The 17,798-nt window shown below is 42.6% G+C and overlaps 1 protein-coding gene across 1 annotated transcript; it reads left to right on the top strand.

Annotated features, from left to right (window-relative positions):
• Nucleotides 1-3,730: 3,730 nt before the first annotated feature.
• CHST10 (carbohydrate sulfotransferase 10) lies at nt 3,731-17,507 on the top strand (the record flags this gene model as incomplete). The annotated part of the gene is made up of 5 exons (XM_084235271.1): nt 3,731-3,866; nt 10,695-10,786; nt 13,531-13,765; nt 15,329-15,434; nt 16,970-17,507. Exons 1-5 carry the CDS (start codon nt 3,767-3,769, stop codon nt 17,505-17,507), a joined length of 1,071 nt encoding a protein of 356 aa, XP_084091397.1. The 5' UTR covers nt 3,731-3,766.
• Between the last annotated feature and the right edge of the window lie 291 nt (nt 17,508-17,798).

Genomic DNA, 17,798 nt, shown 5'->3' on the forward strand with positions numbered 1-17,798 from the left:
CTGGTGTGATCTATACGTGCATGACTATTTATGCCATGTCTCCCTCTGTTGGATCAAAGTACATGGGAGTGTGTTTTGCCACATCCCTAGGTCTTAGAACAACTCCTGGGTAAGAGTAGGCACTTGGTATATATTGCTGAATGAATGAGTGACATTTGGGGAAAAAACCGTTTTAAACAGCTGAGTTAGGTGGGCTTATTGACCCCAGGACTTTTCAGAACTTTTAATAAGCAAATATGCATAGTAAACATTGAACATGGAAGGTTGGAGTCAGAGTCTTCAGCACACATTCACATAGGCTTTATGCTTTTACATGACAACTCAAACGCAGTGTGTGTGGGGGAGGTGGGGGGAGTCCCTGACAGGAACTTACTGGCAGCTGAGCGAAATGAATTTACAAGAAGCTTTTTGAAAATGCAGGGGAGGGAGAATTTGGCCAAAAGATATAATAGTATCAGTATTGGTAATTATAAACATGTAAAATGTGTACTGTTTTTGCTCTTCTCTTAGAGAGAAAAAAAATGTTTTTTTGTTTTTTTTTTCTAGGTTCAGTTAGGCTCTTGCTTTTCCCAGGAGGTTTTATGTTCTTTTACCACCAGCCTGCTTTGTGGGTTTCCAAAGGACTTGGTTTCAGATCCTGACATCTTGACCACATGGAAATCCCATTTACTGACTGGAAATAGGAAAGATGGATTTCCTCTGAAGTTGAATATTCCCACCCCTGGGGTATGAAGGGCTTTGCTTAGAGTGTACATCATGACCACAGGGGACAGTCAGATTTGCTACCATTAGCTACAAGAGACACTTTGGGTGTTGTCTCGCTCTTGAACAAAGAATTAATTACAGAAAATGTCAGGCTTTTGAAAGGCCATTTGTTACTGGACTGCAGAGAGAGCAGTGGCTCCTGGCAGAGCCTTGGGATAAGGACTGTGATATTAAGACCCCAGACTTTGCAGACAGAAACCGTGAGCCTTGAGGGTGTCATTTTTGGACTCAAGAAAAGTCCATGGAGAACTTATGTAATCAAGGCAACAATGCAGACAGTAGGGGAGGCTTGGAGGTGCTGGGGCCAAGGGAATTTGAAATTCCTTCTTTAGAAAAAAAAATGTAGCAAATTGTTATGGTTTTTCTAAGATCAGACCAAATCCTAATTCTACAGAGTCTAGTTCCAGGGAGGGCTGGAAAAGAAAGTAACTGGGAACAGTGATGGAAGGTCTTTGATTCTAATTAAACCTTAAGTTCTCTATTCAGCGTGCATGTAATTCAGAGTATCAATGGACTCTAGTTGTTGAGATGTTCTCTTGCTACTAATTTTCCTTCTTATAATGGAAGGAGGTGGGAGAATGGCTATTATGTTAGATTGCCTAGAATCTGCATTTTAACAAGGTTCCCAGGGAATTTGTGTGGGATTGGGGGCCTAGTACAGTAGTTCTTGGTTCTGGTTGTTCATTTAGAATCCTATGCAGAGCTTTTAAAATATTCCCAGGATACAGCTCCAGAGATTTGTGTAATCTTAGCTGGGATGTTTTTGGGGACCAGGACATTATTATAGTTTTTTAAAACTCCCCAGCTGATTCTTTTTTTTTTTTTCGTTAAGTATTTTGAGTCATCAGTTTTGTTTTTGGGTTTTCCTCTCAAATTTTACTGATTTGCCTCTCCCCAGGTGATTCTGATGTTCAGCCAGGACTGGTAACCACACCTTTAGGTAGATAACTAGATTCAGAATGCATATAATCTCTAAGCAAAAGCATGTTACAGCCAGCTAGACACACTACTTTTAGAATTCATAAAGACCCAACCTAGCAGATTTTAGATTTTATTGGTACTTCTGCTGGTTTTTAGAGACCTAGACATCAATGCATGATGTTATACCATGCTTGTGCCTGATTAGAATACTCCCTGCTCTACCTATGGAAATGACTTGGAGACTGGGAGATGGCCAGGTGGACAAGTTACATCTTTGACTCTGCTGGCAAGGAAATAGTTTCAAAATTCAAACAAGGGGTGGCAGAGGGGAGAAAGGGAGATGCCACTGAGATAGGCCTGCTGGCTTCAGCAGTTAAAGAGGGATTGACATCCCCTCGGTGTGTAGCGTTACCAGATACGATACAAGACAACCAGTTACATTTGAAATTGAGAGAGACAAGAAATAATTTTTTAGTATAAGTACATCTGATATTATATTTGGGACATGCTTACTGTTAAACATTATTAATTATCTGACATTTAATTATCTACATTTTTATTTGTTTAATCTTGCAACTCTACTTGGAGACCCCAGGAAACACACTGGGTCTAACCAATGAGCACCTGAGGATGATAGAGGTTGACTCAGGACCCTCCTTATATGTCATAGGCTGCATGACAGATGATCAGCTCCTGATCACAGGATATATTCAGGTGTAGTCTAGATGCCCACTTGCTGGGTTTTGTGGAGAGAAACTAGCTTTCACATGCCTGGGTTCAGTGAGATTATAAGCAGTAAAATTTGAGACTAGGAGGAGACTTGATTACCCAAGTCCTTAGTGAGGGCTGAGCTCTGTCCACCTAGTGCACAGAAGCTCTCTGGAATCATTTGTCACTAACACTGTTTTGAAAGAACCAGTGTTTTGCCACCGGGTTGGATGGCCTCCGTCAGATGATTGAAACCAGCCCAGCTCCTCCCCATCTCTTTAACTTTTGCTTTGACTTGAAGGAACACTGTGTTAAAGGTAAAATAAAACACCCTTTTTTTGTTTCTCTTGTCAAGAACTGACTGCTACTTTCCGGTTGTGTGTCCCCTGCAGCAGAGTGTGACTTGTGCGCTGTGCTGAGGACTGACCTGCCCTGCATCACTCCTGGGAGGTGATAGTATGAAAACCCCCCACCCCCAAGGTTCTACACAGGCCCTTGCAGGCAAGTGAATGGAGATGAAGAGGCTCTGGCATTTATTTCCATTCTGTTTTAAAATCTCTAGTTGTGGCTACAGGTTGTCAGCAAGTCAGGACTTTATTTATTTTTTAAGTTAGAGTGGATTTTTTTATTATTTATTTATACAAGAACTGGTGTATAGGCCAGATGTGCTGGAGGGTGAGAGGATTCACCAGAGACAGAGCGGGGAATAGAACAGGCCAACTGACTGAAATACACTGCTGAAGGGAGCAGTAGGCGAGACAGGAGAGGTCTGCCGTGCCATGTGGGTATCTCCCAGGCCAGCCGGGATCGAACCCTCACTGTAGAGGCTGTGAACAACTTCACAGTGCTGCGCTTAACTGCGTACGCCACCAAGTCAGGACTTTAAACACAGCCTATTCATAATTGCTTCAGTATACCTTCTGCCCTCTGCAAATTAATTGCAGGAAAGGCCTAGCCCTTGGCACCTCCTTCTGCCCACCCACTTCCAGACTCCAGGCTGTTGCTGGAGACCAACAACACATTTTGCTTTAGCCTGAGCCAGAAAGCACCCACAGGGCAAACCTGAAAAAAATCTTACCAGGATTCCAAAAACAAATAGAAACGATCCCTTACCATTCAGGTATCTTACATTTGATTTAGTTACCAAATCTGAAAGTTAATATTATTAATTTAAAGTAAAATTATGTTAAATACTAAGTAAAATACCCATCATATCAGAAAATTCAAAAATATTATTATTGATGCTATTCACTGAAATAATCTGTTTTGTTTTTTAAAATCACCTTTTGTTGAATCGATTTATTTGTAAGCACCAGGGGCATTTTGCTTGTGTTTTCCAGGAAGAATCACTGAATGGCTGACATTTGACAACATGCACCACCAGTGGCTTCTGTTGGCCGCATGCTTTTGGGTGATCTTCATGTTCATGGTGGCTAGCAAATTCATCACATTGACCTTTAAAGACCCTGATGGTAGGTATGCTTCCGCCTGGAATGGAGTTTGGCTAATCCAGACCTTGCTGTGACATTGTTCATGAGTGCATGCACAGATAGATGACCTCTGTCACAGAAGCAAAGGACTTTAATGCCAAAAGTGTCCTTGGAGATCATGACATCCAAATCCTTTATGTTATGGTGGTGTGAGAGGGGAGTTGGAAGGGATGGATAGGTGTTCCTTAGCACCTCTCCTGGGGATGAGTGGGACATGCTTTATGGGCTCCTTGGGTGGGCCTCCTCCCAGCAACACCAGTGTCAGTGCTTTGCTGGGGCGCAGGCTTAGGAGTTCATCCTGCTTGGTGGTGGTGTGAGGTGCAGCCATGATGGATGAGCAGGCTAGCCTGCCAGATGGTGTTGTGCCCTGGTGGCCACAGTCACCATAAAGAAGGTGAGTTAAATACATATACATCAAGTTGAGGATTTTTTAACTCACCTTGACTTGGCATAGGTGTTCAGGTGAGGTCATATAAAGAGCACAAACCCTGTCTCAGAACAGCTTGTTCCAGGTCCTGCCCTTGTTCTTTGCTTACCCAGGCCTTAGTGTTTTCTTTACAAAATGGTATGTTTTCTATGTTGACAGTTCCAAGATTAGCCTGAGTACACAGCTCTATGAGTTGTGAATCATTGGGTACATGTAAGGAGGTATGGTGAGGGTCATCTTGAAACCTGAGGTGATCCCTTTCAGTGGCAAAGTGAGACAAGGCACATGGAAGATACTGAAAGGCTGGGGAGTAGCTCTAGATTGGGAAGGTGCTTGTGAAAGTGGGTATATACAGCATCTTGTTCTGCACCATGCTTTGTTGTTTTTGTTTTTTTTTAAGTTTTTTTATTTTTATTTTTTGTAAAGATTTATTTATTTATTTATAAAAGCACTGGGTACAGTCAGAAGTGCGGGAGGGTGAGAGAATTCACCAGAACCAGAGGGGAGAGCAAAGCAGACAGACTGACGAAGTACACTGTTTAGGGGAGCAGTGGGCGGCAGGAGAGGTCTGCGTGCCATGTGGGACCCTCACCGGTGGCCAGGGATCAAACCTGCACTGCAGAAGCTGCAGGCAGCTTCGCAGCCCAGCGCTTAACCACTGCGCCACCAGGGGAGGCCCTTCTGCACCATGCTTTGTACACATCCTCCTGCAATGGCAGCCCTTAGGATAGGGAAATTAGAGAAATAGCCATACCAGCAGTTTTCCTCCATTTTCTTTTGGAGTCTACACAGCCTGTAATCTGTGGGCTACAGGTGCTGCTCCGTCCTCCCCTACCCCCAGAGTTCCCAGCTGTTTCCCCAACTTTGTTGAGATTTACCCGATGCCCCACACCTCCTGCTCCCTTCTTCCCTATTGCCTGCCCCATCTGTAGAGGAACAAGATTGGAAGGCAGAGCTGCAGGCAAAAGTCGGATCCCCTAAAATAAGCCCCAGGGAGTGGTTCTCCATTCCACAGTCACATCCATCAGGCCCTCAGGTGTTTGGGGCCCTGACAGGCTGTCATCCCAAGTTCCACCCTCCCCTTGCAGGAGTCCTCATGAGAACTGAGTAGTTTTCACAGCCTTGGGAAGGAGGTGTTAACACCTGCAGGTATGTGAAGTGGTCAGGAGCATCACAGAACATCATGGATAAGCCCAGAAAGTCAGGGCTCACCCCAGGACTAGAACCTCTGTCAGAATAGCAAGGAGGGTTGTTGGAATTTGAGACAGTGATCTCAGCTCCACAGTCTGGCCATTTCTCCAGTTATATGTACTATATTGGAGACCTTGCATAAAGAGTCAGAGCACTGGTTCTCTTACCCCTTGGCACTTGAAACTCATCTGGGGGCCTTTGTAAACCTTCTGCTGCTTGGACCCCACTACAGACCACATGTAGTTAATCTTGAGGTTTGGGGCCCATGGGAGAACTGTGAATATAGACAAGAGAGTGACAAAGCCACCAAGATTATGACATCTTGTTACTAAGAGTCTCATGTTTTACTCTTAATTCTCTGAAGTGTCATTTCCTGGTAAGAAAAGCAGTTGAAGATTGGAAGAACCTAAAAGGCAGGTTCTGAAGTTAAATTGTTTGTGGATTATTTTGCTTAAAAAAGTAGAAGTATGTATAATCTATTTTGAGACATTTGTCAAAAACAGTTGAGTAAGTTATGTGCCATTGAGCTTTAATATTTGCTGCAGAATAGATTCTAAAGACTACCTCATTCCTTAATGGGATCTGATAAACGGGGTGTCATTTGCTATGATGTGGCAAGTTTTGTACTGAATGTTCTCAGAAAAGTGTGAAAACTTGAGAGGGTTTTGTGAAGGAGAGCAAAAAAATTAGCGGGATAAAAGGTAAAACCTGTAAAGAAGGATGAAAGTCTTTAGGATTTTAAACCAGGAATAAAGTCCTCGGCGCCGCTCACCTAATAGCTGCAGCCCTGCAGACAATTGGTAATTCCTCTGCCCTTTGATGGTCTATGTGACTGTGTGGTTCCTGTAGTCAGTAAATGGGAATGCAGTGGCCTGGACATATCTGATGGAGCCAGATATGTAGAGCCCATTACACATGTCCCGTCTCCTGTGAGAGCAGTGTCAGCTCTGCCATGTGTGGTGATCCCTTTGTTGTCAGGCCTACAACTTAGCACAGCTGTCTTGACCATGTAGGCTCTTATCTAATTGTTCTTAGTACCTGGTTAGTACTTAGTACTAACCTTAGTACTAACCTTAGTACCTGGACATAAAGATGGATGTCCATTGGCTGAATTCTGAACGAAGGCGGCAAACTCACACACAGGAAGTCTTCCAGGTCTGGATGACTAAGCAGGGATCAAGCACCAGGAGAAGTTAAACACTCAGCCTCTGGGGGCCCTTAGAAAGGACCATAGTCAAGGGCGTTTATGCAGCTGCTCCCTACCCTCACCCAGGGGTGCTGTGGTTTAGTAGGTAGAGTCTTTTAGCCTTAAGTGCTCTTTTGTCTGGGGAAGCAGTTAAAATCCTCTAGTAGATCTCAGAACCTGAAAGAGGTTGTAAATATATGTCTGTAAGGGTTTTCTTACATGTTGGAGTTTATTTTATTTGTGTTCATAGTGTTTTTGTTTTTGAACCAAAAGCCACCATAAAGTATCATCACGAGGGAATAACTGACAACACAAGGGTATTCCACTTAAGCTGAGAGGAAAAGCAGATCTGTCTTGAACTGCTGTTTAAAATCAATGTTTAAGAAAAAATTGTACATGGTCTTTCAGTTCAGCAGTGGAACCACAGTGATATTTGTGGCAATGAATCTTCCTTGGTTAACAAATTTCATTGTCAGATTGGCCAAGTATTATAACTAGACTTTATTATAGAGAAATAATAGTGGTGAGAATTATTCAGTGGTGAGAATTCAGTGGTGAGAATCTGGTGGCATTATATATTGAGGTTCAGGATTAAAAAATGGCATCTTTGTGAACCTGGTGTGTGTGTGTAGACAGTTTGTTCTGGCTTCTGTTCCAGTCTTTTGCCTTGACTCGGCCCTTCCACTTAGTTGTAAGCTGTTTGAAGACAGTGGTGACATGAGTGTCTTTGCACACCTTCCGCCCAGCATGTGTTAGGAGCAGTGAAGTGTGTGCAGTGAGTTGGTGACTCTGGATTACTAGATTCACAGTGTGGTCAGGGATGGGAGCAGTAGATATGATCACTTCTAGAAAAGCATGGTAGAACATCACGTGACAAATTGAAGACATTTTGTGAAACATTATACATACAATGATGCCTGTTGTGAAAGTGAGCTAGTACCTTATGAAGACACCTGGCCATGCTAGAGGACCAGAATGCTTGGTTATGAAGGTAGACTCTTCCCCCAAAGGCTAGGGTGAGAACCTATTCTTTAATCATAGTGGGGATAACAGCATCTGCTGAAAATAAATGATTGTCAGCAAGCCAACAGAAAAACAAACCCAAATGTAAATTATACTTATCAGTTGAATCAGGATTGAGGGGAGTTGGAGAGTAAATAATAAAAATTTTTAAAATTAGCAGGTAACTGACTGGAATGTGGGCACTGAAAGAGGAGATGCCCTACAGTACCATAGTCTTTTTATATACTTCCAAGTATGTGAAATGGGTTGCTTTTCAAAAATTTATCCATAAATCAATGTTTAGAAATTAGGATACATTTTTCTCTCTAAAATGTTGTTAAGATACTTAGGTTTCTGTGAAACCATGCAGCCTGTGGCAGAGCTAAGCGCTGCAATGCTAATCATCGGACATGTCATAGGAACACTCAGTGGCCAGACGGGTGTGGAATGTTATTTTTTTATTTGCAGTACTCAGAGGACAAGGTTGTAAAAGAGGAAGATGTGTAGACATTGGTCACTCAGAACCCTCAGTGCATTCAGGAACTTTGGGGGCTGATGCATGATGCTTTTATCTATTTTTATACTCTGTGCTCTTTGTGCTTATTGCAGGTACAGAACAGCCCCCGCACACAGCTTCGGTTAGGATTGTTCTTTGACTCAAACTGAGAGAGGAAAAGGAGAAAAATATTTTAGTAGGATTTATAGTGGTATGTGGAAGAGCTTGTATTGCAATCAAATGTATCAAAGGTCTAAGAGCACATATAAGACATTTGTATCACCCTTGTGCAGGGAAGGAAAATGGTACGCAGGGAGAACATGGGGCTACAGGTGTTTGCTGGCAGAAGCACTGGCTCGGGGATTGGGAGTGTTAAACACTGCCCCAATGGGGGCAGAGAGTGGTGTGCAAAGTGCTGGTGCTAATGGCCCAAGAGATTTTAATTTTTAAAAAGTGAAATATGCCTCTATAGAACTGGTTTTTATGCTTTTAATTTATAACTCCTTTTTCTTAATATGTACTAGTGTTTGCAAAATTTTGAAAATGTTTCTTTGTAGCTATCTGAAGATTAACTTCAAATTCTACTCCGAAGGTTTGTTAGAAATCAGTTTGTTGTAAATTCTTCTCTGGCTTATCTCAATTTCCATGAATTTTTGAACTAATTTGTGTAAGCACTAACTTTACTAATTTTTTTGTAGAATTTTTAAACAGGTTTATCCATTTAAAGACTACAATTCAGTGACTCAGTATACAAAGTTGTACATGAGTCGATACCATCAATTTTAGAACATTTTCACTAATCTGCTTTCTTTGACTGCTAGTTTGTTGTTTTTTAATCTTTTTTTTTATAGAGGCATGTTTTATTTATTTATTTACTTGTTTGTTTGTTTATACATGCACTGGATACATGCACTGGATACAGTCAGAAGCGCGGGAGGGTGAGAGAATTCACCAGAGCCAGAGCGGGGAGCAGAGCAGGCAGAAGGACCGAAGTACACTGCTGAGGGGAGCAGCGGGCGGCAGGAGAGGTCTGCGCGCCATGTGGGACCCTCCTCCGGTGGCCGGGGAACAGCCGGGGATAGAACCGGCGCTGCAGAGGCTGCGGGCAGCTTCGCAACCCAGCTCTCAACCGCTGCGCCACCGGGGAGGCCCTGTTGTTGTTTTTAAAGTTTATTTTATTTCAAGCTCATTGGAGTTACATGCAGTGGGAGGAAATAACACAGAGCTCTATATGCCCTATACTCACTTTCCCTAGTAATATCTTGCAAAACTACAGAACAGAACCACAGCCAGCATTTTAACAGAGATGACAGTAAAGAGGCATATCTATCACCATAAGCATCCCTCATGGTGCTCTTTTCTAGCCACTCCTACCTCCTCATTCCCAACCCTGCCCCCAGAGCAACCACTAATTTAATCTCTTCCCCATAATTTTGTCATTTCAAGAATATTATATACAGTATGTAACCTTTTGGCATTTTTTTCACCTCCAGTGTAATTCCCTGGAGATTTACCCAGCTTACTGTATGTATCAGTAGATTTTTCCTTTTTTATTGCTGAGTAGTACTCCATCGTGTTGCTGTTTAACCAATCACCTGTTGAAATAAACCAGTCACTGGTTTGCTTAACCGGTTACTGTGCCAGCTTAGACATCTGAGTTGTTTACAGTTTGGGGCTTTTACAAGTGAAGTGGCTACAAACCTTTATGTATAGAGTTTTTTTTTGTGAATATAAATTTCATTTCTGTGAGATAAATGCCAAGGAATGCAATTTCTGGGTTGTATAGCAGTTGTGTTCTTATTTTTTAAGAAACTACCAAGCTTTTCCAGAGTGGCTATGCCATTTCACATTATCACCAGCACTGTTTGCAGTTTCTTTGTATTCTCTCTGACATTTGGAGTTTTCACTGTTTTTTTTTTAGTCATTTTGATAGGTATTTAGTGCTATCTCATTGTGTTTTTAATTTGTATTTGCCTGATGGCTAAGTATGTTGAATACCCTTTTGTATTTGTGTATCACCTTCGGTGAAATGTCTGTTTTTGTCTTGCTAATTTCCTAACTGGATTTTTTTTAACTGTTGAATTTTGACAGTTCTTTACATATTCTAGACAAGACTTCTTTGTCAGATATCTGGTTTGCAGATATTTTCTCCCAGTCTGTAATTTGTCTAAATCTTGGCAGACTTCAAGTTCTTATTTTGGTGAGAATCAGATCAGATTTAGTCTACCAAATTTTGCAATTTTATAGTTATACATTTAAGTGTTGATTCATTTTGAGTTTGTTTTGAATAAAATGTGAAGTTTAGGCAAAAGTTAATTTTTTGTTCAGTTGCTCAAGCATCATTTATTATAAAGATGCTCCTTCACCAAATTGGTTTTTGCACATTTGTCAAACGTCAGTTGGGCATATTTGTGCAGGTCTTTTTCTAGAACTCTATTCTTTTGCAGTGATCTGTGTGTCTGCTTCCCCATGAGAAGACATTTTAAGACATCTCTCTCTCTCTCCTAGCATACAGCGCCAAACAGGAGTTTCTGTTCCTGACGGCCATACCAGACACAGGAAAGATGGCCAGGGAGAAACAATTTCCTGAGGAATTGAAGGTGGGCACTGCAAGGCAAAGGGTACTGTCCCTCTGAGCTAGTCAGTACAGGAGCAGGGCTGCCTCTTCCCATTTTTCTTGTAGTGTCTACCTCTTACCTGTTAACCACTCAGCCTATGGGTCCTCCATCACCTGGGAAATAGCCTCCCCCAGCTCCTCACTCACATCAAGCTGCTTTCCATTTATCATCATGTTCCACCTTGTAATTGCTGCTTTTATTGTATCTTAATCATTTCTGCTCATGATTTTAGCTTCTCTTTGAGGAGGCACAGGTTCCTCTATTTTCATGTTCCTCACACTGCTGTGTACATCATGGTGCTCTGTAAATGTTGATGGGGTTGAATTCCTGATCAGTTGAGAAGTCTGGGGAGTGGAGGCAGGGGGGCAGGTAGACAGGAGTAAACATAGGAGTGGGAACAATTTCTGACCCAGAATCAGAGTACTTTAGAAAATTAGAAGGGATCTTGCATAAGAGAGTAGCTAATTCAACCTCAGAGTAGCATGGATGAGAGAACTGAGTGTAAGAAAAAGGCTAATCATCCAAAATCTTGTGGTAGTTATTGGCAGAGCCCAGAGCTGCTGTTTTTCACCCATGCTCACTTTCCCAGACATGTGGACTCTCAAGTTTCTCCTCAAGTAGCTTTTGTACATGAATTCCTAATTATTCCCCAGCAAGATGAGGCACACACCCTTGAGATTCCCTCTCACTCGCTGAGTCCCATATGTGAAGTGACTGGAAATAGTGGTTGTCACACTGTTGAAAAGAGGAGAAAGGAAAGAAGAGAGGACCTAAAAGAAAGGGACAGGGCAGCCCTGGGAGGAAATACAGATGAATTCTGGTAGGGCATTGTGGCTTTTAATTAGTGGATTATGTTAAAGAAAGAGAGAAAAAAAAAATTGAGCTCTCTTTCCCAAGCCATCTTTGGATATAAAAAAATACCCAAATGTGGGAAGCAATCATCCACAGAGGCCTAGAACTTCCCTCAAGTCTTTCTAGGTGCCCCACCAGCCAATATTTTCAAATCAAGTTTGTTTTTTTTTTTTTTTTTTTATTTAAGAAGTATACATACTCATGCATATTTTAAAGAATACCCCAAAGTAAAAGGAAAATATCAACTATGTTCCATTATAATCCATAACTCTCCTCAATCAACATATATTTCTTTTTCAAAAAGCATTCATTAAGTATAACATATATATATGATACATGACTCTCTTTCTTCTATGATAAACATGTTTATGTTTTTTTTAAATATAGTTTAAGGAAGGAGGGAGGATTTTAATTGGTAGTCATATCACTTGTATCACAAATTAGAAGCAAATACTGGAGCATTCTCCTCAGAGGAGCCTTTAGACCAGATGTGAAAACCTCATGAATTGTGGGGTGAAGGCTCCAAGGACAGAAACTCCTGCTAACATAGGCCCCCTAACTTAAAATGACTTTATCTTACATGAGCTCCACCCCACCCAACTTTCCTAAGGAAAGAACATTTCCTGAACCAAGGGTATAGGCAGAAAGGACTCTGTATCCCAGGCAAAATCAGAAAACCACAGTGACAAATCCTGGCAAAATTCTTCATGTGCTAGAATCATGGACCAACAAAATCTTACAAACAGGTATTAAAAGTGGGTCCTTTATAAGGAAATGATCATGACGGGAGGCAGCCATAGACTTCTCTATAGTATTCAATGCCAGAGCACAGTGCAGCCTAAGTTCAAGAATTTTGTAGGTGGAGTTGTAATGTATGAGGCAACAGAGGGACTGCTTTAGCAGCTTGTGGACTAGAATATACCTCACGGGCACTGTTTTTTGAGTGGGAAAACTGTTCAAAGACCTATTCCAGATAATTCAGAGATGACCCCCCAAAAAATACCAGACTTCAAAGATTGAAAAGTCACAGAGTAAAAGTTGCAGCACCTATTCCCTTGTGCACTCTAAGCACAGACCTCACAGTTGGGCTGATGAGGGCTTCTGGCTCATCTGTATCTGCTGGCTTCTCAGCACCCTTTCCTGGCAGGCAGGAGTTTCTGGCATCAGAGCCTTCACCCCACAGTTCATAGGGGTTTTCTCACCAGATTTGATGACTCCTTGGGCAGATGAACTTCAGCACTGGCTCACAGTGGCTATTTACTGACATAAATACCCAACAAAACCCTTCCCCTCTCCTTAAACTCATATAGAGAAAGCTAGTTGTGTGCTTTCAATTGAGGACATGGAGTGATGGTTTTGTATTTTCAAAACCCATATGAATGACATAGGGCATTTTTAAAAAATTAATAAATGCACCAGTTTATCAGAGTATTTTCAAAACAGTCAACATGTGTGTAGACACCTGGTCCCTAGGGTTGGAGTTATGTGGAGGGAGAAGTTTGGACAAAGGAAGGAGGCAGAAACTGGCCTGCTTTCACTAATATCCCTGAATGAAAATTTTCTAGCAAATTAAGGGCCTTAATGCCATCAGCAAAGTAATAAACAGCCCACTATCTCCTTAGTTTTTCCAAGCTGAGGATGGCGAGACAGAGGCTTAGTTATCTACGAACAGTGGGTCAGCATATCCATGCAGTCTGACTCCCAGCCCCTTAACTGCAAAGCACTCCTATACAGTCCTGTTGTTTCTGTGAGGGCATCTTCACGATTCTTCTTTCTGCTTATTAGCTCATAATTCAAGATTAGGAAGCAACACCTCCCCCAAGACTCTTGCTTTCTAATGAAGCCCTTGTGTCTGTTCACCTTATTACTTGCAGCCAACTGGGAAGATGCTTTCAGACAGCCGGCTTGTCCAACCTCTGGTCTACATGGAACGCCTAGAACTCATCAGAAATGTCTGCAGGGATGAAGCCCTTAAGAATCTGTCACACACAGCAATCTCCAAGTTTGTCCTAGACCGAATATTTGTCTGTGACAAGCACAAGATTCTTTTCTGCCAGACTCCCAAAGTGGGTAACACCCAATGGAAGAAAGTGCTGATCGTGTTAAATGGTGCGTGCAGAGCCCTACAAGTGTCCATGTCCGTGGTCACCAGGGTTTGCCCAGGCAAGGTCACTGTGGCCTGGGAAGGGGAGGCAGAGGAGGACAGCAGAGGGAGCTAAAGGAAGGGACACTTCTATGGGCTGTCTCTGTTAAATTCAGCTTCAAAAGGAACATAGTGTCAGTTGACTGCTGTGTGACTCCTGATTCAGGAATCACATCTGAGAGCCCTGGAGTGATACTGGGGACCTCTGTCCTGCAGCCCAGTGCTGATCTCTCGAAGCTAGTAGTCAGTTTGCTGTCATTTATTTGGTTCTAATGTTTGGTTCAGGGAGACACTTGCTTCACCCTCTGGTACATAAATAATGTGCTTCTTGAGTAATCTGACAGCATGTTGGATTTGTGGCATTGGAGATTAAGGTTACAAATCAAACTTAAAACAAGGAATGTACAAAAAGTCTTAAAAATCTACCACATAGTACGAAGCATCAGATTTCAAGGAAATCAAAACCCATGTACAAGGGCAAGATCAAAATAGTAGCAGGTTTGCGAGGCCATATAATAGAAAAGGGATGATACTTTGGTTGTCTAGACTCACCTGGAATGGGGGCAGGTACCTGAGCAGGTCCAGGTGCAGACCCAGGAGATGGTTCTTCTGCCGTGCCCTTGAGCGCAGATGCTCCATCTTGCTTGTTTCCGTAGCACTCAGCACGGCATGGACTGCTGCTGAAAGTATTTTGGAGAGGAATGAATATAACAATGTTTGACCACTGTTTAGATGGCTCTGCAGACTCTTCTTCACCAGTCTGAGTTTAACATGATGAATTAACACAGAGATGGAGGTGAAGCTTTGCAGAGGGTGGCCTAACATTTTCCTTGATAGTCATACTTTATTTCTATTTGTGTAAGTTGAAAAAAGAAAACCTGCTTTGTCCCCTCTCTCTAGGATAGAACCAGGTTCCATTCAGCCCTGCCCTGTCAGACATTTGTCCTCCTCTGACCCCTGCTGCAGACATATCACATCATGATCACAACAGTAGCCAGATTTGCCTTGCAGCAAATATCTTTGCCTCTTGCCGGTATAGAATGCCTGGAGGTTGCCTGGGAAACACCAAAAGTCTGGAGATGTGCCTGAGAACCTTGTCTGCAAGGAATAGGGGCCCCAGATGATGCTGTGGCCATAAATTATCAGCTTTGTGGCTCTGCTTCTCTGGCATTTCCTCCAGTTGCAGAGTAGAATAAGTATTGCTGGTTTTAGGCATTCTATTTACATGCAGTGATCTTTTTTAAATGTCAAATTTAACACAGTTTAGGTGCATAGCCAGATGTAGATATCCCTTGTCCCCTTGCCCCCCAACTCATCTGTTTCCTTTAATTGGCTTACTGATTATCAAAAACTTTTCTTCACTCTCTCACCCTGCCAGCAGGAGCAGTTAGAATTCAAAGACACAAACTTGGCTTTTGCAGATCGTTTGTGAGGAACATGGGCCCTGAGTTAAGAGACAGAGCATCATTTTTTTCAGGGTAGCGCTGAAAGGGTAGTCGACATAGCCTTCTCCCCTGTTTACTTCCCAGGAGCATTTCCTTCCATTGAAGAGATCCCTGAAAATGTGGTTCACGACCATGAGAAGAATGGCCTCCCCCGGCTCTCTTCCTTCAGTGATGCAGAAATTCAGAAGCGGTAGGAGCAAGTTCCTCAAAGGGAAGGGGCATTTCGATAAAACCCAAGGCTCAGATCTGTACTTGCTGTATAACCCAAATTGCTCCAAGCACTACCTGGGGCTGTTGGTTTGCATTGTGAGAGGCAACTGAGCACATGCCCAGCGTTCAGAAATCCTTGAGACCTTCAGAACATCTCCACTCGGGTTCTCATATAGTCCATTAAAATAAAGGTTACACTGATTCACAAATCCTTGAGACCTTCAGAACATCTCCACTCGGGTTCTCATATAGTCCATTAAAATAAAGGTTACACTGATTTTCTTAATAGAAATGAGTAGTCAGTTTTAATTGGCCTTGATTATGCTAAGTTTTATGGATTTCTTACTAAATATGACCTTTTTCTCATAAGGAAGGGGTTTGGGTTGCAGGTAAAACCCCACTCAAGTTTTCATTTTTTCTAAAGGTAGTAAGCCAACTCCTACAGTAGCTGCCCCCGGGGGATGGTGGTGTGGCTAGGACCACACACTCAGAGAAACAGACCTCGCTGATCATAATAAGAATGGACATTGGCATTTTCAAAATTACTTAGTTTATAAAGGGAGAGGCTCTCTTTGTTAACTATGAAGTGGCCCTGCAAAGTGAAGTTTAAAAGGAACCAGAACGTATAAGCTGCAGATAAATGTCAAGGTGCCAACTGAACTTGGGCCTGCCTTGCTTTCCGCTTTTCGCTTTTCATTCCTCTGGCCCTGATTATCCAGTCTTCCCAGCTTGTGCAAACCTTTGGAATGGAGCTGTTCAATGCCAGCTCAGAGATTCTCCTGGGTAAAGCCTGGCCAGTTATCTCCCTAAGCACTTAGTTCATGGACTCTTGTGAGAGTGGAAGAGCGAAGACACATGTGGAGCATTGAGTATAGTTCCTGGCAAGGAGGGCACAAAACTGTCTTGTTTTGTCATCATTGCAGCTCCCAGCCCTTCACATGGGCACCATTATGCCACAATTGGTAGCTCACCCTGGCTGCCTTCCCTGCCCGCTAGAGCCTCAGGCCTCTCTCATTTTTCTTACCCCCTTTTCCCTCTTATATTTCCTCCTCTTGGCAATTTTGAATTTTTAAGAATACACCCTTAAAGTAACTTCCTCTGCCTTCAAGCTTTTCCTAACTCATTCAGAGTTCCTGCCCTTACACTTTTCTGCTCAGGAATAAAATTCAAATATTCCTGATGTTTTAACATATTCAAATAAAACAAAACCAGAAGTTAAGTAGATGTCTTCACAGTGGCGCTCTAGGATTTGGAGTACTGTGACCTTGGGCAGTTGAGATTTCTGAGCCCCCATTTCTTCACCTGTACAATGATTATAACAGGACTGCTTGCAAGGGAGGCTGAGTGGGTTAAATAAGAGCCTCCTGCAAGGTACTTACCCCAGGGCTCAGCCTGGGTGAAGGTTCGGTTCTGCTGCTGCCCTTCCACCTACTGTTCTTCAGTCTCCCTACCCTCACAGTTGCTACCACCAGTAGCATCAGGTTAACCTCTTGTTTTTTTTATTTTTTTCCTTAGCTTGAAAACATACTTCAAGTTTTTTATCGTAAGAGATCCCTTCGAAAGACTGATTTCTGCATTTAAAGATAAGTTTGTTCATAATCCCCGCTTTGAACCTTGGTACAGGCATGAGATTGCCCCTGGCATTATCAGGAAATACAGAAGGAACCGGACAGAGACCAGGGGCATCCAGTTTGAAGATTTCGTGCGTTATTTGGGTGATCCTAACCACAGATGGCTGGACCTTCAGTTTGGGGACCACATTATTCACTGGGTGACATACGTAGAACTGTGTGCACCCTGTGAAATAAAGTACAGTGTGATTGGCCACCACGAGACCCTGGAGGATGATGCCCCATACATCTTAAAAGAAGCTGGCATAGACCATCTGGTGTCCTACCCAACCATCCCTCCTGGCATTACTGTGTATAATAAAACCAAGGTGGAACACTACTTTCTGGGCATCAGCAAACGAGACATCCGGCGTCTGTATGCACGTTTTGAAGGGGACTTTAAACTCTTTGGGTATCACAAACCAGATTTTTTGCTTAACTAATGCATAGGGCTGTGAATTCAAATATCTTGGTTAGACCAGAGACCAGCCAGGTGAATATGACCACAGAAAAGACATTTCTTCCATCGTACTCCTTCTGAAGACTCTGGCAGTGTCCCAGAGACCTGTGCGTGATTGATCCCTTGAAGCTGGACCCTGACTGTTACAATTAAGTTTGGACATAAGGTGCTCTGAAGGCCCTCACTCCCCATGCCTACCAATGCCATTTGGACTTTGCTTTTCTCAAAAAGGGAAAAAGATTAAACACTTGCAGTCTAATAGAGCAAGAGGGAA

The sequence above is a fragment of the Talpa europaea genome, assembly GCF_964194135.1.
Source record: "Talpa europaea genome assembly, chromosome: 6".
In the NCBI taxonomy this organism is placed as follows: Eukaryota; Metazoa; Chordata; class Mammalia; order Eulipotyphla; family Talpidae; genus Talpa; species Talpa europaea.